At 44.4% G+C, this 22,908-nt stretch overlaps 1 protein-coding gene across 2 annotated transcripts in view; it reads right to left on the minus strand.

The window, feature by feature from the left end:
• The window catches only part of LOC112249885 (coiled-coil domain-containing protein 85C-B), a 116,924-nt gene that overhangs the window by 4,032 nt on the left and 89,984 nt on the right, over window positions 1–22,908 (minus strand). Inside the window, exons 3-5 of one of the 2 annotated variants that reach the window (XM_024419597.2) lie at window positions 10,914–11,018; window positions 2,191–2,286; window positions 1,400–1,501 (exon numbers count right to left, since the gene is read on the minus strand). In XM_024419597.2, coding sequence (XP_024275365.2) covers window positions 1,400–1,501; window positions 2,191–2,286; window positions 10,914–11,018 — 303 coding nt within the window. Of the gene's footprint in view, window positions 1–1,399; window positions 1,502–2,190; window positions 2,287–10,913; window positions 11,022–22,908 lie in introns of both variants that reach the window. The other variant, XM_042319180.1, reaches the window with a different exon arrangement.

Below are 22,908 nucleotides of genomic sequence, written 5' to 3' on the forward strand. Positions count from 1 at the left end.
GGAATTAACCCTGTTACCAAGTGGAATTAACCCTGTAACCACATAATTAACCCTGTAACCAAGTGGAATTAACCCTGTAACCAAGTGGAATTAACCCTGTAACCACGTGGAATTAAGCCTGTAACCACGTGGAATTAAGCCTGTAACCACGTGGAATTAAGCCTGTAACCACGTGGAATTAAGCCTGTAACCACGTGGAATTAAGCCTGTAACCACGTGGAATTAAGCCTGTAACCACGTGGAATTAAGCCTGTAACCATGTGGAATTAACCCTGTTACCAAGTGGAATTAACCCTGTTACCAAGTGGAATTAACCCTGTTACCAAGTGGAATTAACCCTGTTACCACACAGAATTAACCCTGTAACCATCCAGAATTAACCCTGTAACCATCCAGAATTAACCCTGTAACCATCCAGAATTAACCCTGTAACCATCCAGAATTAACCCTGTAACCATCCAGAATTAACCCTGTAACCATCCAGAATTAACCCTGTAACCATGCGGAATTAATGCTTAAAAAAAACAAAAAAACTTTCATCCATAATACGGCAAATTCCGAAGTCTAGTTTCAGAGGAATATCAGGCAGCAAGAGCATGCAGCTCTCAGCTGGATGTCGCATGATGCAGCTTGCCGAATAATGACACCTGTAGCCGTTAGGGTAGGAAAGGCGTTTCAATTTATATCTACCAGTAAATGCTAACTAAGGCAACACATGGGTATGCAAACCAGGCATTGCAAAAGGTCAAAAATCTTGGTTGAATCTTTGCAATGTGCAATTCAGTCATCGTGTTGTGTTTCTTAAGACTTTCTAAAATAAAAAACTTCCCCATTAAATGTTGACTGCAAAGTAGGCAGAATGATATCATGATGACTGGTGTCATTCGGAAAGGAAATTTGTTTTTGAAAACTTTGCCATCACATACTGTAGGCCTACATTGGACATTACAGAAACACTGCAAGCCAAGTTGTCTCTTGCTAGGTGTGCAACTTAATTAAAGAGCATCTACACACGATTCCATATGTGCTATAGTTTTGATATGTCTTCACTATTATTCTACAGTGTAGAAAATATAAAAAAATGTAAGAAAAACCCTTGAATGAGTAGGTGTGTCCAAACTTTTGACTGGTACAGTACTTAAGCAATAAGGCCAGAGGGGGTGTGGTATATGGAAAATATACCACGGCTAAGGGCTGTTCTTAGGCACGACGCAACGCGGAGTGCCTGTACACAGCCCTTAGCCGTGGTATATTGGCAATATACCACAAGTCCCTGAGGCCAAGTCCCCCACAAGTCCCTGCTATTATAAACTGGTTACCAACGTAATTAGAGCAGTAAAAACACATGTTTTGTCATAACTGTGGTATAATCAGCATTCAGGGTTATACAACTACTTACGTTACACATCTCTCTAACGATGGCTTTTTCCTTCTCACTCAGATCCTCCTCGTAGTCCTCTGGGACCTGCTTCTTATCCAGGTTCTCGTGCACCTCCAACACCTGGTACAATCAGGCATATGTGATCATGAAACCAAGTTAGTGAATAAATGTGAGTCACTGTTTAAAGCAGCAGTTGGCAGTTATGGACATATTGTTGTTTTATTCCTTTTTCGCTTATTTTCTGAATAACTGTAAAGATGTAAATATTGTGTCGTTCCATGGAAGCCGTTGCCGTACTGATAAGCAAAAGATACCTGTGTTGTCACTGTGTTGTTCCAGCCTGCTCTGACGTTGGTGTTTTACCTGTGACATTGAGATTGTAGAGCAGGGATACTCATTTTTTGAGAAGGCCCGGTTACACAAATGTCCTAGGTGACAAAGGTCCGGATGGATATTGTAATTTATCGGTGTAGAAACAAACCCCCACCTCACAACCCATGTGACCCCAAACTGTTCAGACTGTTCACAGCCGTCTTGTTGGTGGAAAAGAAAATGCAGTTTTAAAGCTAATAACCTGCAATTCTACACGTTTTTCATGTTTTATGTGTGTTCATATGACACTATGAGTCGAATCCCGACTGAATTCCATTATAAAAATAAAAAAACGAATTTTGGGACCCAACGTCCGTATTGACCTCGTTCTGGGTCCGGATCTGGGGTCTGCCTGTTGTGTATGGCTGTTGTAGAATTATCATGAGGAGAGCTGTTGTTGTTGATGTGCTATGAGAGATAATGTGAAGTTGTCGTACCTTCATGGCGTGGACCACAGCCTCTGGTTTCTGAACACAGGACAGGTAGCCTGTTACCGGGGTTGACTCGCTGGTGGGGAAACGACCAACCGTGCCCTGAGAGGGGAGAAAGACTAGTTAGTCTGGTGGGGAGACCACCAACCATGCCCTGAGAGAGGAGAAAGACTAGTTAGTCTGGTGGGGAGACCACCAACCGTGCCCTGAGAGGAGAGAAAGACTAGTTAGTCTGGTGGGGAGACCACCAACTGTGCCCTGAGAGGGGAGAAAGACTAGTTAGTCTGGTGGGGAGACCACCAACCGTGCCCTGAGAGAGGAGAAAGACTAGTTAGTCTGGTGGGGAGACCACCAACCGTGTCCTGAGAGGAGAGAAAGACTGAGATATTCTAGTTAGTCTCACGAGGCCAGATTATATAATCTTGCTCTAATCCAAACTATTTTATAACCTTATGAGGTTAGCAGAACCCACAGTGTGAGATGTAGATGTGTTAGCAGAACCCACAGTGTGAGATGTAGATGTGTTAGCAGAACCCACAGTGTGAGATGTAGATGTGTTAGCAGAACCCACAGTGTGAGATGTAGATGTGTTGGCAGAACCCACAGTGTGAGATGTAGATGTGTTAGCAGAACCCACAGTGTGAGATGTAGATGTGTTTGCAGAACCCACAGTGTGAGATGTAGATGTGTTTGCAGAACCCACAGTGTGAGATGTAGATGTGTTTGCAGAACCCACAGTGTGAGATGTAGATGTGTTAGCAGAACCCACAGTGTGAGATGTAGATGTGTTAGCAGAACCCACAGTGTGAGATGTAGATGTGTTAGCAGAACCCACAGTGTGAGATGTAGATGTGTTAGCAGAACCCACAGTGTGAGATGTGTTGGCAGAACCCACAGTGTGAGATGTAGATGTGTTGGCAGAACCCACAGTGTGAGATGTAGATGTGTTAGCAGAACCCACAGTGTGAGATGTAGATGTGTTTGCAGAACCCACAGTGTGAGATGTAGATGTGTTAGCAGAACCCACAGTGTGAGATGTGTTGGCAGAACCCACAGTGTGAGATGTGTTAGCAGAACCCACAGTGTGAGATGTGTTAGCAGAACCCACAGTGTGAGATGTAGATGTGTTAGCAGAACCCACAGTGTGAGATGTAGATGTGTTAGCAGAACCCACAGTGTGAGATGTAGATGTGTTAGCAGAACCCACAGTGTGAGATGTAGATGTGTTAGCAGAACCCACAGTGTGAGATGTAGATGTGTTAGCAGAACCCACAGTGTGAGATGTGTTGGCAGAACCCACAGTGTGAGATGTGTTAGCAGAACCCACAGTGTGAGATGTGTTAGCAGAACCCACAGTGTGAGATGTAGATGTGTTAGCAGAACCCACAGTGTGAGATGTAGATGTGTTAGCAGAACCCACAGTGTGAGATGTAGATGTGTTAGCAGAACCCACAGTGTGAGATGTAGATGTGTTAGCAGAACCCACAGTGTGAGATGTAGATGTGTTAGCAGAACCCACAGTGTGAGATGTAGATGTGTTAGCAGAACCCACAGTGTGAGATGTAGATGTGTTAGCAGAACCCACAGTATGAGATGTGTTAGCAGAACCCACAGTGTGAGATGTGTTGGCAGAACCCACAGTGTGAGATGTGTTAGCAGAACCCACAGTGTGAGATGTAGATGTGTTAGCAGAACCCACAGTGTGAGATGTAGATGTGTTAGCAGAACCCACAGTGTGAGATGTAGATGTGTTAGCAGAACCCACAGTGTGAGATGTAGATGTGTTAGCAGAACCCACAGTGTGAGATGTAGATGTGTTAGCAGAACCCACAGTGTGAGATGTAGATGTGTTAGCAGAACCCACAGTGTGAGATGTGTTAGCAGAACCCACAGTGTGAGATGTAGATGTGTTAGCAGAACCCACAGTGTGAGATGTAGATGTGTTAGCAGAACCCACAGTGTGAGATGTAGATGTGTTAGCAGAACCCACAGTGTGAGATGTAGATGTGTTGGCAGAACCCACAGTGTGAGATGTAGATGTGTTAGCAGAACCCACAGTGTGAGATGTAGATGTGTTAGCAGAACCCACAGTGTGAGATGTGTTGGCAGAACCCACAGTGTGAGATGTGTTAGCAGAACCCACAGTGTGAGATGTGTTGGCAGAACCCACAGTGTGAGATGTAGATGTGTTAGCAGAACCCACAGTCTGAGATGTGTTAGCAGAACCCACAGTGTGAGATGTGTTGCAGAACCCACAGTGTGAGATGTGTTGGCAGAACCCACAGTGTGAGATGTGTTAGCAGAACCCACAGTGTGAGATGTAGATGTGTTAGCAGAACCCACAGTGTGAGATGTAGATGTGTTAGCAGAACCCACAGTGTGAGATGTGTTAGCAGAACCCACAGTGTGAGATGTAGATGTGTTAGCAGAACCCACAGTGTGAGATGTAGATGTGTTAGCAGAACCCACAGTGTGAGATGTGTTAGCAGAACCCACAGTGTGAGATGTAGATGTGTTAGCAGAACCCACAGTGTGAGATGTAGATGTGTTAGCAGAACCCACAGTGTGAGATGTAGATGTGTTAGCAGAACCCACAGTGTGAGATGTAGATGTGTTGGCAGAACCCACAGTGTGAGATGTAGATGTGTTAGCAGAACCCACAGTGTGAGATGTAGATGTGTTAGCAGAACCCACAGTGTGAGATGTGTTGGCAGAACCCACAGTGTGAGATGTAGATGTGTTAGCAGAACCCACAGTGTGAGATGTGTTAGCAGAACCCACAGTGTGAGATGTAGATGTGTTGGCAGAACCCACAGTGTGAGATGTAGATGTGTTAGCAGAACCCACAGTGTGAGATGTAGATGTGTTGGCAGAACCCACAGTGTGAGATGTAGATGTGTTAGCAGAACCCACAGTGTGAGATGTAGATGTGTTAGCAGAACCCACAGTGTGAGATGTAGATGTGTTAGCAGAACCCACAGTGTGAGATGTAGATGTGTTAGCAGAACCCACAGTGTGAGATGTGTTAGCAGAACCCACAGTGTGAGATGTAGATGTGTTAGCAGAACCCACAGTGTGAGATGTGTTGGCAGAACCCACAGTGTGAGATGTAGATGTGTTAGCAGAACCCACAGTGTGAGATGTAGATGTGTTAGCAGAACCCACAGTGTGAGATGTAGATGTGTTGGCAGAACCCACAGTGTGAGATGTAGATGTGTTAGCAGAACCCACAGTGTGAGATGTAGATGTGTTAGCAGAACCCACAGTGTGAGATGTGTTAGCAGAACCCACAGTGTGAGATGTGTGAGAGTGTGAGATGTGTTAGCAGAACCCACAGTGTGAGATGTAGATGTGTTAGCAGAACCCACAGTGTGAGATGTGTTAGCAGAACCCACAGTGTGAGATGTAGATGTGTTAGCAGAACCCACAGTGTGAGATGTGTTGGCAGAACCCACAGTGTGAGATGTAGATGTGTTAGCAGAACCCACAGTGTGAGATGTGTTAGCAGAACCCACAGTGTGAGATGTAGATGTGTTGGCAGAACCCACAGTGTGAGATGTAGATGTGTTAGCAGAACCCACAGTGTGAGATGTAGATGTGTTAGCAGAACCCACAGTGTGAGATGTAGATGTGTTAGCAGAACCCACAGTGTGAGATGTAGATGTGTTAGCAGAACCCACAGTATGAGATGTGTTAGCAGAACCCACAGTATGAGATGTGTTAGCAGAACCCACAGTGTGAGATGTGTTAGCAGAACCCACAGTGTGAGATGTAGATGTGTTAGCAGAACCCACAGTGTGAGATGTAGATGTGTTGGCAGAACCCACAGTGTGAGATGTAGATGTGTTAGCAGAACCCACAGTGTGAGATGTAGATGTGTTAGCAGAACCCACAGTGTGAGATGTGTTGGCAGAACCCACAGTGTGAGATGTAGATGTGTTAGCAGAACCCACAGTGTGAGATGTGTTGGCAGAACCCACAGTGTGAGATGTAGATGTGTTAGCAGAACCCACAGTGTGAGATGTAGATGTGTTGGCAGAACCCACAGTGTGAGATGTAGATGTGTTAGCAGAACCCACAGTGTGAGATGTAGATGTGTTAGCAGAACCCACAGTGTGAGATGTAGATGTGTTAGCAGAACCCACAGTGTGAGATGTAGATGTGTTAGCAGAACCCACAGTGTGAGATGTGTTAGCAGAACCCACAGTGTGAGATGTAGATGTGTTAGCAGAACCCACAGTGTGAGATGTGTTGGCAGAACCCACAGTGTGAGATGTAGATGTGTTAGCAGAACCCACAGTGTGAGATGTAGATGTGTTAGCAGAACCCACAGTGTGAGATGTAGATGTGTTGGCAGAACCCACAGTGTGAGATGTAGATGTGTTAGCAGAACCCACAGTGTGAGATGTAGATGTGTTAGCAGAACCCACAGTGTGAGATGTGTTAGCAGAACCCACAGTGTGAGATGTGTTAGCAGAACCCACAGTGTGAGATGTGTTAGCAGAACCCACAGTGTGAGATGTAGATGTGTTAGCAGAACCCACAGTGTGAGATGTGTTAGCAGAACCCACAGTGTGAGATGTAGATGTGTTAGCAGAACCCACAGTGTGAGATGTGTTGGCAGAACCCACAGTGTGAGATGTAGATGTGTTAGCAGAACCCACAGTGTGAGATGTGTTGCAGAACCCACAGTGTGAGATGTAGATGTGTTGGCAGAACCCACAGTGTGAGATGTAGATGTGTTAGCAGAACCCACAGTGTGAGATGTAGATGTGTTAGCAGAACCCACAGTGTGAGATGTAGATGTGTTAGCAGAACCCACAGTGTGAGATGTAGATGTGTTAGCAGAACCCACAGTGTGTGTTAGCAGAACCCACAGTGTGAGATAGCAGAACCCACAGTGTGAGATGTGTTAGCAGAACCCACAGTGTGAGATGTAGATGTGTTAGCAGAACCCACAGTGTGAGATGTAGATGTGTTAGCAGAACCCACAGTGTGAGATGTGTTAGCAGAACCCACAGTGTGAGATGTGTTAGCAGAACCCACAGTGTGAGATGTAGATGTGTTAGCAGAACCCACAGTGTGAGATGTAGATGTGTTAGCAGAACCCACAGTGTGAGATGTAGATGTGTTAGCAGAACCCACAGTGTGAGATATGTTAGCAGAACCCACAGTGTGAGATGTAGATGTGTTAGCAGAACCCACAGTGTGAGATGTAGATGTGTTAGCAGAACCCACAGTGTGAGATGTGTTAGCAGAACCCACAGTGTGAGATGTAGATGTGTTGGCAGAACCCACAGTGTGAGATGTAGATGTGTTAGCAGAACCCACAGTGTGAGATGTAGATGTGTTAGCAGAACCCACAGTGTGAGATGTAGATGTGTTAGCAGAACCCACAGTGTGAGATGTAGATGTGTTAGCAGAACCCACAGTGTGAGATGTGTTGGCAGAACCCACAGTGTGAGATGTAGATGTGTTAGCAGAACCCACAGTGTGAGATGTGTTAGCAGAACCCACAGTGTGAGATGTAGATGTGTTGGCAGAACCCACAGTGTGAGATGTAGATGTGTTAGCAGAACCCACAGTGTGAGATGTAGATGTGTTAGCAGAACCCACAGTGTGAGATGTAGATGTGTTAGCAGAACCCACAGTGTGAGATGTAGATGTGTTAGCAGAACCCACAGTGTGAGATGTGTTAGCAGAACCCACAGTGTGAGATGTGTTAGCAGAACCCACAGTGTGAGATGTGTTAGCAGAACCCACAGTGTGAGATGTAGATGTGTTAGCAGAACCCACAGTGTGAGATGTAGATGTGTTAGCAGAACCCACAGTGTGAGATGTGTTAGCAGAACCCACAGTGTGAGATGTGTTAGCAGAACCCACAGTGTGAGATGTAGATGTGTTAGCAGAACCCACAGTGTGAGATGTAGATGTGTTAGCAGAACCCACAGTGTGAGATGTAGATGTGTTAGCAGAACCCACAGTGTGAGATATGTTAGCAGAACCCACAGTGTGAGATGTAGATGTGTTAGCAGAACCCACAGTGTGAGATGTAGATGTGTTAGCAGAACCCACAGTGTGAGATGTGTTAGCAGAACCCACAGTGTGAGATGTAGATGTGTTGGCAGAACCCACAGTGTGAGATGTAGATGTGTTAGCAGAACCCACAGTGTGAGATGTAGATGTGTTAGCAGAACCCACAGTGTGAGATGTAGATGTGTTAGCAGAACCCACAGTGTGAGATGTAGATGTGTTAGCAGAACCCACAGTGTGAGATGTGTTAGCAGAACCCACAGTGTGAGATGTAGATGTGTTAGCAGAACCCACAGTGTGAGATGTGTTAGCAGAACCCACAGTGTGAGATGTAGATGTGTTGGCAGAACCCACAGTGTGAGATGTAGATGTGTTAGCAGAACCCACAGTGTGAGATGTAGATGTGTTAGCAGAACCCACAGTGTGAGATGTGTTAGCAGAACCCACAGTGTGAGATGTAGATGTGTTAGCAGAACCCACAGTGTGAGATGTAGATGTGTTAGCAGAACTGCTCGTGGGTTTTATTCCTTGCTGCGTAAGTAAAGGTTTTGGACAGTGCAGATAAAAATCATAGCCAACGGTGGTTTACTGTTCATATGGATGTTGAGTTCTGTGCTCAGTTCCCTGCATAATCAGCCTTACTTAGGCCTTCCAGTATGGGGAGGGACACATACAGTCAGAAACCATGGTCTCTAGTGTTAAGAGTCTTAGTGGAGAATAGGAGCGGACTATCTAGTGTCTGTGTGAATCAAATGAATGGAGCTTTGTCTCACTCATTTGTTGTGCTTACGCACGCACACACGCACGCACGCACGCACACACACACAGAGATACACGCACACACACGCGCACACACACACACAGAGATACACACACACACACACACACACACACACACACACACACACACACACACACACACACACACACACACACAAAGAGAGATACACAGTCACACACACACAACATGACCTAAAAGTGGAAGTGGGGCAGTTTGAACAAAGGGAGAGGAGGAGAGGAGAGGAGAGGAGAGGAGAAGAGAGGAGAGGAGAGGAGGGAGAAGAGAGGAGAGGAGAGGAGAGGAGGGAGAGAGAGGAGAGGAGAGGAGAGGAGAGGAGAGGGAGAGGAGAGGAGAGGAGAGGAGAGGAGAGGAGAGGAGAGGAGAGGAGAGGAGAGGAGAGGAGAGGAGAGGAGAGGAGGAGAGGAGAGGAGAGGGGGGCCAGCTAAATATAAAACCATGATGATGATGGGAGAAGAAGCCATCCTATTAACTAACAGTCTGCACCGAGAGAATGGTTGTTGGTTGGAACAGAAAGAACAGGACAGAAACTTCAGAATCACATGACGCTCCGCTCACTGTCCTGTCCACAGCCCCTTCTCTCTCTCACTTTCCGTCTCTGTCTTTCTTTCTTTCTTTCTCTCTTGCTCATTTATCTCTCCGTCCCTCTCTTTCTGCCTCCTACCTCTCCACCCCCTCACTAACTCTCTCATCTCTCTCTCTTACGCTTGGGTGAACTCAGGCCACATTCGAAGCCAGCCAATCAATCACAGTACAGACCATAATGAGATGCTCTCCATGGAGACGTCACGACAACAGGAACAAAACAAGATGTGGGAAATGAAACACTTTCTAATAGGTTAAATATACACCGGTGGAAGAAGTTTACTGAGGATATTGTATTCGTTCAGCTCTAACCAGGCAGGCCCTGTCAATAGGAGGTAGAAAATAACATCTTGTTCTATGGTAATCTCTTCTTCATGGAAATATGATGGTTCATTAACACACTGTTCCACACAGAGAGACGGAGAGTGAGTCAGAGATGAGAGCATGAGGCGGTTAGTAGATACCTGCTCCCCCCCTCTTTTGGCCGTCCTCCCTGCTCCTGTCCCGCCTGGGAGAGACTCATGGGTCAAAGGTCATGGGCATTTTGTGAGACTGAAGGACAGACCCAGTGTACTGGGTGTCTTAGGCCTGTCAGTATGCTACTGTAGGCCCTGGTTAAAGGCAGTACTGGGGCTGTATATAAGGCCTGTGTACTGGGTCGTACACTAGATCCTGATTAAATGCAGTATTGATTCTGTGGAGTGAGGTCATCAGGGTGGTTTCTCTCATTTACCAGCCGGTCGGTCTCCTCTGGTAGCGGAGAGAGGTTAGAGGTCAGGGATCAGAGTGGCTAATTAATTTTATACTACAGGATTCAGTTGAAACAGGCTCTGGGGAGACGGAAGCCTAAAGGCCTGGTGAGTCAGTGGTTTAAACAGGGTGGTTGAGATGTGTTAGAGAGAGAGTGGGAGAAAGAAAGGCAGAGGATGGTGGTAAGAAAAGAGGGTATAGATGTGTATTTAGTAAGTAAAGAGAGGTGTGTGTGTGTGTGTGTGTGGGGGGGGTTCTTCTATCCTTGTAGGGACCTACAATCCCACCCAAATCCCTACAAGGATAGTAAAACAAGGCAAATTATCCCTCATGGGGACATTTCCCACATCCCCATGAGGACTAAGGCTATTTTAAGCTTAGGGGTTAGGTTTAGGTTTAGGATTATAATTAGGGTTAGGAGTTTGGGTTAGGGTTTCAGGTTAAGGTTATGGTAAGGGTTAAGGGTTAGGGAATATAGGATTTTGAATGGAAATTAATTGTATGTCCCCACAAGGATAGAAGAACATAACGTGTGTGTGTGTATGTGTGTGTGTGTACTCACGTTGTGCAGTGCGTCCTGGCGTTGTGGCAGGGATGACAGCTGAGACTCAGAATGGTACAGGGTCATCCCCTTCCTCAGGACACGCAGGTCCCCTGGGTTACACTGCTGCTGGGGTCAGAGAGGAGAGAGAGAGAGACGTCATCATACACTGATCAATCCACCATAGGTCTACACACTTTACTTACCCGTACACACGGCTGGGCCACATGTTCTCTAGACCACTGTTCCCTGAGGGAGGGAACCCATGTTCCTTATGACATTTCCCCATGTCACACAATGTGAGCCGTACGCTGCCAGTGTGTGCAAACACGTGATGCTAGGAGAACCAGAGCTGTAAATAAACCCAGTGAGCTATGCGTGTGTGTCACGTCTGGCGCTCCTGGGTGTCAGGGGACTGAATGCAGAACACAGCTTTCTCCCACAATTGCACTCCAGAGATAAAATGAGCATTCCATCACTGCACCTCTGGCTCATGTCCCTTCACATCCCCCCCCATCTCATCACTCCTCCAGCTCCCGAGTAGCGCAGCGGTCTAAAGCACTGCGTCTCGGTGCTAGAGGCGTCACTATAGACACCCTGGATCGATCCTGGGCTGTATCACAACAGGGCGTGATCGGGAGTCCCATAGGGCGTCGCACAATTGGCCCAGTGTCGTCCGGGTTAGGGGTAGGGTTTGGCTGGGGTAGGGTTAGGGGTAGGGTTTGGCTGGGGTAGGCCGTCATTGTAAAATAAGAATTTATTCTTAACTGACTTGCCTGGTTAAATAAATACATTACAAATATAAATACAAAAAGTCCACAATTTTATCTTCTTCTACCCCTCCTTTACTCCAGGATTCCCCCCTTCATTCCTGTACCATTTTAGGTCCCCATGAGGACAGAAGAACATAACGTGTGTCCCTCGCTCATCACCTTTTACCATCACAACAGTATTTCTCCCTTGCCTCCCAATGAAAAATGTGATCCTCCGTCTCTGCTTCCAGCCTCCGCCAAGTATCCCACATCTTTGGCATTATGCTTTATCTAATGAAACATACTTCCCAACTTCCACTTCAGCATCTTATACTGCTGAGTGAGACAAACAGAACAATACACTATTGGTCTGTAAGACAGGCTGGCATCTCCTCATGTCAACAGCCTCTGTTCCCCATCCATCACAATGTCCTGAGAGGTGACAGGAAGGAACCCTGGTCCGGTGTCACACATCACTTCCTGTCTAAGTTATGATGAGGGGCCATGGTGAAACAGGCGGCCACGACACTAGGAAAGGATGAGATCCCTCCTCTTCTCCTGTCCACTCTTAACAGGGGTACGCACAATGCCATCGGGGGTACGCCAAATAAAAATTCACATTTAAATGTTTTTTAAATACAATTTAGTAAAAAAAAAAAATATCACATTTTCAAAGGGGGCTATACATTTGGGTGAAGTTTTTTTCTCACCCGAGTAGCCTTGTTTCACTCCAAAAATACAATGAAACCATATCGTGTTCAGCAAAATAACAACACAATGTCAAATACAGGTAGCCTAGTCAAATAATTAACATCCAATCACATTAACCGTTACTCATCCAATCACATTCACCATGTTACGGTTTTCCTCCGTTGAAAGAGAGTCGGACCAAAATGCAGCGTGGTTAATTCGATACATCTTTAATGAATGATGAAACGAACAATACAAAAACAATAAACGTGAAAACCGAAACAGCCTAAACTGGTGCAAACTAACATAGAGACAGGAACAATCACCCACGAAACACTCAAAGAATATGGCTGCCTAAATATGGTTCCCAATCAGAGACAACGAGAATCACCTGCCTCTGATTGAAAACCGCCTCAGGCAACCATAGACTTTGCTAGAGCACCCCACTAAGCCACAATCCCAAAACCTACTAAAACCCCCATACATAAACACACCACAAAATAAACCCATGTCACACCCTGGCCTGACCAAATAAATAAAGAAAACACAAAATACTAAGACCAGGGCGTGACACACCGTTACTCATCCAATCACATTCACCGTTACTCATCCAATCACATTAACTGTTACTCATCCAATCACATGAACCGTTACTCATCCAATCACATGAACTGTTACTCATCCAATCACAGTGAATTACTGCTTCGTATACAAGCCGGCAGGTTGCATAGCGGTTAGAGTGTTGGACTAAGTGTTGGAGAAGAAAGTAAAAGTGCAATATGTGCCATGTAAGAAAGCTAATGTTTAAGTGCCTTGCTCAGAACATGAGAACATATGAAAGCTGGTGGTTCCTTTTAACATGATTCTTCAATATTCCCAGGTAAGACGTTTTAGGTTGTAGTTATTATAGGAATTATAGGAATATTTCTCTCTATACCATTTGTATTTCATTAACCTTTGACTATTGGATGTTCTTATAGCACTTTAGTATTGAAAGTGTAACAGTATGGCTTCCGTCCCTCTCCTCGCTCCTCCCTGGGCTTGAACCAGGAACACAATGACAACAGCCACCCTCGAAACAGCGTTACCCATGCAGAGCCAGGGGAACAACCACTCCAAGTCTCAGAGCGAGTGACTTTTGAAACGCTATTAGCGCGCACCCCGCTAACTAGCTAGCCATTTCACATCGGTTACACCAGCCTAATCTCGGGAGTTGATAGGCTTGAAGTCATAAACAGCTCAATGCTTGATGCACAACGAAGAGCTGCTGGCAAAACGCACGATAGTGCTGTTTGAATGAATGCTTACGAGCCTGCTGCTGCCTACCATCGCTCAGTCAGACTGCTCTATCAAATCACAGACTTAGTTATAACATAATAACACACAGAAATACGAGCCTTAGGTCATTAATGTGGTAGAATCCGGAAACTATCATCTCGAAAACAAGACATTTATTCTTTCAGTGAAATACCAAACTGTTGCATATACACTGACTCTGCTTGCAATGAACGCAAAAGAAGTGACACAATTTCATCTGGTTAATATTGCCTGCTAACCTGAATTTCTTTTAGCTAAATACGCATGTTTAAAAATATATACTTCTGTGTATTGATTTTAAGAAAGGCATTGATGTTCATGGTTAGGTACATATTGGAGCAACGATACACACTGCATCAATTATATGCAATGCAGGACACACTAGATAAACTGTGTGTAGTTAACTAGTGATTATGATTGATTGGTTGATTGTTTTTTAAAAGATAAGTTTAATGCTAGCTAGCAACTTACCTTGGCTTACTGCATTCGCATAACAGGCAGTCTCCTCGTGGAGTGCAATGAGAGGCAGGTGGTTAGAGCATTGGACTAGTTTACTGTAAGGTTGCAAGATTTGATCTCCCGAGCTGACACGGTGAAAATCTGTCGTTCTGCCTCTGAACGAGGCAGTAAACCCAGCGTTCCTAGGCCGTCATTGAAAATAAGAATGTGTTCTTATCTGACTTGCCTCGTTAAATAAAGATTAAATAAAGGTGTAAAAAAAAAATATATAATTTAAATCGGCAAAATCGGTGTCCAAAAATACCGATTTCCAATTGTTATGAAAACTTGAAATCGGCCCTAATTAATCGGCCATTTCGATTAATCGGTCAACCTCTAATCTGAATCTAGGATTACAGGGACTCTATACAACTATATTCAATGTGCGGGACCAAATTGGGGCTATGATTAAGAAGTTGGAGCACTTTTTCTGTCTGAATTAACAAGGACAACACACAGGTCTTTCCATCATTGTATGATTTTTTGTGTGCAAATGAACTCAAGCTTACAGACCATGTCAAAGGTGATATAGCGAAGCACCTGAGTGAGCTGGGTACGCAATTAGTTTCCCAAAATGGATGACACAAACAACTGGATTCGTTATCCCTTTCATGCCCTGCCTCCAGTCCACTTACCGATATCTGAACAAGAGAGCCTCATCGAAATTGCAACAAGTGGTTCTGTGAAAATGTAATCAGAAGCCACTGCCAGATTTCTGGATAGGGCTGCGTTCAGAGTGTCCTGCCTTGACAAATCGCGCTGTTAAGACACTGATGCCTTTTGCAACCAGGTACCTACGTGAGAGTGGATTCTCGGCCCTCACTAGCATGAAAACTAAATACAGGCACAGACTGTGTGTGGAAAGTGATTTAAGGCTGAGACTTTCTCCAATACAACGCAACATAGCCTGGTTCCTCTCTAGGTTTCTTCCTAGGTTCCGGCCTTTCTAGGGAGTTTTCCCAAGCCACTGTGCTTCTACACCTGCATTGCTTGCTGTTTGGGGTTTTAGGCTGGGTTTCTGTACAGTACTTTGAGATATCAGCTGATGTACGAAGGGCTATATAAATAAACTTGATTTGATTTGAACATTGCAGAGTTATGTGAATTTCAAGCACACCCTTCTCATTAACCTGTGGTGAGTTATTCACAATTTTTGATGAACAAAGACGGTTTTATATGTAAGATGGCTAAATAAAGAGCAAAATTATTGATTATTATTATACTATTATTTGTGACCTCGTCCTATAAGAGCTCTTTGTCACTTCCCACAAGCCAGGTTGTGACAAAAACTCACACTCATTCTTATGTTTAATAAATGTATAGTATAGTGTTTGTGTGTGTGTGTGTGTGTGTGTGGCGGCAAAAAACAACATTTGAGAGTGCGCTGACCCTGGTGCTAGAGGGGGTACAGCGGGAGGTTGAATGTTTGAAGGGGTACGGAACTATAACAAGTTTGGGAACCACTGGTCACGAACAATGGAAATATTCCTCGACATCAACAACAACAGGTCAACAAGAGGACATCCATACAACTTACAGGACGTGTTCATTTTCTTGGTTACATACACTAGTTGTCAGCCATGCATTAATGATGTCTGGTTCTGATACCTGCGCTCGCTGTGTCGCCCCCTACAGAGAGATCAATTATTCACCAACCAGACATCCCTGGGACAAACGTTTTGCTGTGCTGTTCATGCTTCACAACACACTGTAGCATAGCACTCACCTCCCAGGCCTCAGTACAACACAACACACTGTAGCATAGCACTCACCTCCCAGGCCTCGGTACAACACAACACACTGTAGCATAGCACTCACCTCCCAGGCCTCAGTACAACACAACACACTAGCATAGCACTCACCTCCCAGGCCTCGGTACAACACAACACACTGTAGCATAGCACTCACCTCCCAGGCCTCGGTACAACACAACACACTAGCATAGCACTCACCTCCCAGGCCTCGGTACAACACAACACACTAGCATAGCACTCACCTCCCAGGCCTCGGTACAACACAACACACTAGCAAAGCACTCACCTCCCAGGCCTCGGTACAACACAACACACTAGCATAGCACTCACCTCCCAGGCCTCGGTACAACACAACACACTGTAGCATAGCACTCACCTCCCAGGCCTCGGTACAACACAACACACTGTAGCATAGCACTCACCTCCCAGGCCTCGGTACAACACAACACACTGTAGCATAGCACTCACCTCCCAGGCCTCGGTACAACACAACACACTGTAGCATAGCACTCACCTCCCAGGCCTCGGTACAACACAACACACTAGCATAGCACTCACCTCCAGGGTCTCGGTACAACACAACACACTAGCATAGCACTCACCTCCCAGGCCTCGGTACAACACAACACACTAGCATAGCACTCACCTCCCAGGCCTCGGTACAACACAACACACTGTAGCATAGCACTCACCTCCCAGGCCTCGGTACAACACAACACACTAGCATAGCACTCAACTCCCAGGCCTCGGTACAACACAACACACTAGCATAGCACTCACCTCCCAGGCCTCGGTACAACACAACACACTAGCATAGCACTCACCTCCCAGGCCTCGGTACAACACAACACACTGTAGCATAACACTCACCTCCCAGGCCTCGGTACAACACAACACACTGTAGCATAGCACTCACCTCCCAGGCCTCGGTACAACACAACACACTGTAGCATAGCACTCACCTCCCAGGCCTCGGTACAACACAACACACTAGCATAGCACTCACCTCCCAGGTCTCGGTACAACACAACACACTAGCATAGCACTCACCTCCCAGGCCTCGGTACAACACAACACACTGTAGCATAGCACTCACCTCCCAGGCCTCGGTACAACACAACACACTAGCATAGCACTCACCTCCCAGGCCTCGGTACAACACAACACACTGTAGCATAGCCCTCACCTCCCAGGCCTCGGTACAACACAACACACTGTAGCATAGCACTCACCTCCCAGGCCTCGGTACAACACAACACACTGTAGCATAGCACTCACCTCCCAGGCCTCGGTACAACACAACATACTGTAGCATAGCACTCACCTCCCAGGCCTCGGTACAACACAACACACTGTAGCATAGCACTCACCTCCCAGGCCTCGGTACAACACAACACACTAGCATAGCACTCACCTCCCAGGCCTCGGTACAACACAACACACTAGCATAGCACTCACCTCCCAGGCCTCGGTACAACACAACACACTGTAGCATAGCACTCACCTCCCAGGCCTCGGTACAACACAACACACTAGCATAGCACTCACCTCCCAGGCCTCGGTACAACACAACACACTGTAGCATAACACTCACCTCCCAGGCCTCGGTACAACACAACACACTAGCATCTGCTCACCTCCCAGGCCTCGGTACAACACAACACACTGTAGCATAGCACTCACCTCCCAGGCCTCGGTACAACACAACACACTAGCATAGCACTCACCTCCCAGGCCTCGGTACAACACAACACCCAGAAGCATAACACTCACCTCCCAGGCCTCGGTACAACACAACACACTGTAGCATAGCACTCACCTCCCAGGCCTCGGTACAACACAACACACTAGCATAGCACTCACCTCCCAGGTCTCGGTACAACACAACACACTAGCATAGCACTCACCTCCCAGGCCTCGGTACAACACAACACACTGTAGCATAGCACTCACCTCCCAGGCCTCGGTACAACACAACACACTAGCATAGCACTCACCTCCCAGGCCTCGGTACAACACAACACACTGTAGCATAGCCCTCACCTCCCAGGCCTCGGTACAACACAACACACTGTAGCATAGCACTCACCTCCCAGGCCTCGGTACAACACAACACACTGTAGCATAGCACTCACCTCCCAGGCCTCGGTACAACACAACATACTGTAGCATAGCACTCACCTCCCAGGCCTCGGTACAACACAACACACTGTAGCATAGCACTCACCTCCCAGGCCTCGGTACAACACAACACACTAGCATAGCACTCACCTCCCAGGCCTCGGTACAACACAACACACTAGCATAGCACTCACCTCCCAGGCCTCGGTACAACACAACACACTGTAGCATAGCACTCACCTCCCAGGCCTCGGTACAACACAACACACTAGCATAGCACTCACCTCCCAGGCCTCGGTACAACACAACACACTGTAGCATAACACTCACCTCCCAGGCCTCGGTACAACACAACACACTAGCATAGCACTCACCTCCCAGGCCTCGGTACAACACAACACACTGTAGCATAGCACTCACCTCCCAGGCCTCGGTACAACACAACACACTAGCATAGCACTCACCTCCCAGGCCTCGGTACAACACAACACCCAGTAGCATAACACTCACCTCCCAGGCCTCGGTACAACACAACACACTGTAGCATAGCACTCACCTCCCAGGCCTCGGTACAACACAACACACTGTAGCATAGCACTCACCTCCCAGGCCTCGGTACAACACAACACACTAGCATAGCACTCACCTCCCAGGTCTCGGTACAACACAACACACTAGCATAGCACTCACCTCCCAGGCCTCGGTACAACACAACACACTGTAGCATAGCACTCACCTCCCAGGCCTCGGTACAACACAACACACTGTAGCATAGCCCTCACCTCCCAGGCCTCGGTACAACACAACACACTGTAGCATAGCACTCACCTCCCAGGCCTCGGTACAACACAACACACTGTAGCATAGCCCTCACCTCCCAGGCCTCGGTACAACACAACACACTGTAGCATAGCACTCACCTCCCAGGCCTCGGTACAACACAACACACTGTAGCATAGCACTCACCTCCCAGGCCTCGGTACAACACAACACACTGTAGCATAGCACTCACCTCCCAGGCCTCGGTACAACACAACACACTGTAGCATAGCACTCACCTCCCAGGCCTCGGTACAACACAACACACTAGCATAGCACTCACCTCCCAGGCCTCGGTACAACACAACACACTAGCATAGCACTCACCTCCCAGGCCTCGGTACAACACAACACACTGTAGCATAGCACTCACCTCCCAGGCCTCGGTACAACACAACACACTAGCATAGCACTCACCTCCCAGGCCTCGGTACAACACAACACACTGTAGCATAACACTCACCTCCCAGGCCTCGGTACAACACAACACACTAGCATAGCACTCACCTCCCAGGCCTCGGTACAACACAACACACTGTAGCATAGCACTCACCTCCCAGGCCTCGGTACAACACAACACACTAGCATAGCACTCACCTCCCAGGCCTCGGTACAACACAACACACTGTAGCATAACACTCACCTCCCAGGCCTCGGTACAACACAACACACTGTAGCATAGCACTCACCTCCCAGGCCTCGGTACAACACAACACACTGTAGCATAGCACTCACCTCCCAGGCCTCGGTACAACACAACACACTAGCATAGCACTCACCTCCCAGGTCTCGGTACAACACAACACACTAGCATAGCACTCACCTCCCAGGCCTCGGTACAACACAACACACTGTAGCATAGCACTCACCTCCCAGGCCTCGGTACAACACAACACACTAGCATAGCACTCACCTCCCAGGCCTCGGTACAACACAACACACTGTAGCATAGCCCTCACCTCCCAGGCCTCGGTATAACACAACACACTGTAGCATAGCACTCACCTCCCAGGCCTCGGTACAACACAACACACTAGCATAGCACTCACCTCCCAGGCCTCGGTACAACACAACACTCTGTAGCATAGCACTCACCTCCCAGGCCTCGGTACAACATAACACACTGTAGCATAGCACTCACCTCCCAGGCCTCGGTACAACACAACACACTGTAGCATAGCACTCACCTCCCAGGCCTCGGTACAACACAACACACTAGCATAGCACTCACCTCCCAGGCCTCGGTACAACACAACACACTGTAGCATAGCACTCACCTCCCAGGCCTCGGTACAACACAACACACTAGCATAGCACTCACCTCCCAGGCCTCGGTACAACACAACACACTGTAGCACCTTGGATTTGGAGAGGTACCGTATTTCTCTGTATCTGTGATAAACTATATATGCTTCAGGGCTGAATGTGGGGAACATGATATGTTATGAGAGGATGGCTGACATGTTGTTTTGTGTGACTAAGGTAAGTGTAAAACAAAGGACACTGTGACTGAATTAGCTTTAACACGGAACACTTGGCAACATCTTTTCAGCATCCAACCACATAGCAACCATGTCTCGCTACGTAGGAGGATATCAGACAGGTGCTTTATCTGTCACAAAGCAGGGATATACGTTATTATCTTACCAAAAGGTTTCTAAAGTAAAGTTAATATTAGAGGTCCTTATTTAAAAGGTACTGCAGGCCAATCTTTAGGCCTACTTATTAATTACTCTTAATTGCCCTGATGATAAAAGTTTGGTGTCATTAGTTTCAACCCACACACTTTGCCTACATAGTTATAGTTATAGTTATCTACAGTTATAGTTATAGTTATCTACAGTTATAGTTATAGTTATCTACAGTTATAGTTATCTACATAGTTATAGTTATAGTTATCTACATAGTTATAGTTATCTACAGTTATAGTTATCTACATAGTTATAGTTATAGTTATAGTTATCTACATAGTTATAGTTATCTACAGTTATAGTTATAGTTATCTACAGTTATAGTTATAGTTATCTACAGTTATAGTTATCTACATAGTTATAGTTATAGTTATAGTTATCTACATAGTTATAGTTATCTACAGTTATAGTTATAGTTATCTACAGTTATAGTTATAGTTATCTACAGTTATAGTTATCTACAGTTATAGTTATAGTTATCTACAGTTATAGTTATAGTTATCTACAGTTATAGTTATAGTTATCTACATAGTTATAGTTATCTACAGTTATGGTTATAGTTATCTACAGTTATAGTTATCTACATAGTTATAGTTATAGTTATAGTTATCTACATAGTTATAGTTATCTACATAGTTATAGTTATAGTTATCTACATAGTTATAGTTATCTACATAGTTATAGTTATAGTTATCTACATAGTTATAGTTATCTACATAGTTATAGTTATAGTTATCTACATAGTTATAGTTATAGTTATAGTTATCTACATAGTTATAGTTATAGTTATCTACATAGTTATAGTTATCTACATAGTTATAGTTATAGTTATCTACATAGTTATAGTTATAGTTATAGTTATCTACATAGTTATAGTTATCTACAGTTATAGTTATAGTTATCTACAGTTATAGTTATCTACATAGTTATAGTTATAGTGGTCTACATAGTTATCTACATAGTTATAGTTATCTACATAGTTATAGTTATCTACATAGTTATCTACATAGTTATAGTTATCTACATAGGTATAGTTATCTACAGTTATAGTTATAGTTATCTACATAGTTATCTACATAGTTATAGTTATAGTTATCTACAGTTATAGTTATAGTTATCTACATAGTTATAGTTATAGTTATCTACATAGTTATAGCTATCTACATAGTTATAGTTATAGTTATCTACAGTTATAGTTATAGTTATCTACATAGTTATAGTTATCTACATAGTTATAGTTATAGTTATCTACATAGTTATAGTTATAGTTATATACATAGTTATAGTTATCTACATAGTTATAGTTATAGTTATCTACAGTTATAGTTATAGTTATCTACAGTTATAGTTATAGTTTTGGTATCTACATAGTTATAGTTATCTACATAGTTATAGTTATAGTTGTCTACATAGTTATAGTTATAGTTATCTACATAGTTATATTTATAGTTATCTACATAGTTATAGTTATCTACATAGTTATAGTTATACTTATAGTTATCTACATAGTTATAGTTATAGTTATCTACGTAGTTATAGTTATAGTTATCTACATAGTTATAGTTATAGTTATACTTATAGTTATCTACATAGTTATAGTTATAGTTATCTACATAGTTATAGTTATAGTTATCTACATAGTTATAGTTATAGTTATCTACGTAGTTATAGTTATAGTTAGAGTTATCTACATAGTTATAGTTATAGTTATCTACATAGTTATAGTTATAGTTATCTACGTAGTTATAGTTATAGTTATCTACATAGTTATAGTTATAGTTATCTACGTAGTTATAGTTATAGTTATCTACATAGTTATAGTTATAGTTATAGTTATCTACATAGTTATAGTTATCTACATAGTTATAGTTATAGTTATCTACGTAGTTATAGTTATAGTTATCTACATAGTTATAGTTATACTTATAGTTATCTACAGTTATAGTTACAGTTATCTACATAGTTATAGTTATCTACATAGTTATAGTTATAGTTATCTACATAGTTATAGTTATAGTTATAGTTATCTACATAGTTATAGTTATAGTTATAGTTATCTACATAGTTATAGTTATAGTTATCTACATAGTTATAGTTATAGTTATCTACATAGTTATAGTTATAGTTATCTACATAGTTATAGTTATAGTTATCTACATAGCTATCTACATAGTTATAGTTATAGTTATAGTTATCTACATAGTTATAGTTATAGTTATAGTTATCTACATAGTTATAGTTATAGTTATCTATGTAGTTATAGTTATAGTTATCTACATAGTTATAGTTATAGTTATCTACATAGTTATAGTTATAGTTATCTACATAGTTATAGTTATAGTTATAGTTATCTACATAGTTATAGTTATCTACA

This window comes from Oncorhynchus tshawytscha, unplaced genomic scaffold (genome assembly GCF_018296145.1).
Source record: "Oncorhynchus tshawytscha isolate Ot180627B unplaced genomic scaffold, Otsh_v2.0 Un_contig_388_pilon_pilon, whole genome shotgun sequence".
In the NCBI taxonomy this organism is placed as follows: Eukaryota; Metazoa; Chordata; class Actinopteri; order Salmoniformes; family Salmonidae; genus Oncorhynchus; species Oncorhynchus tshawytscha.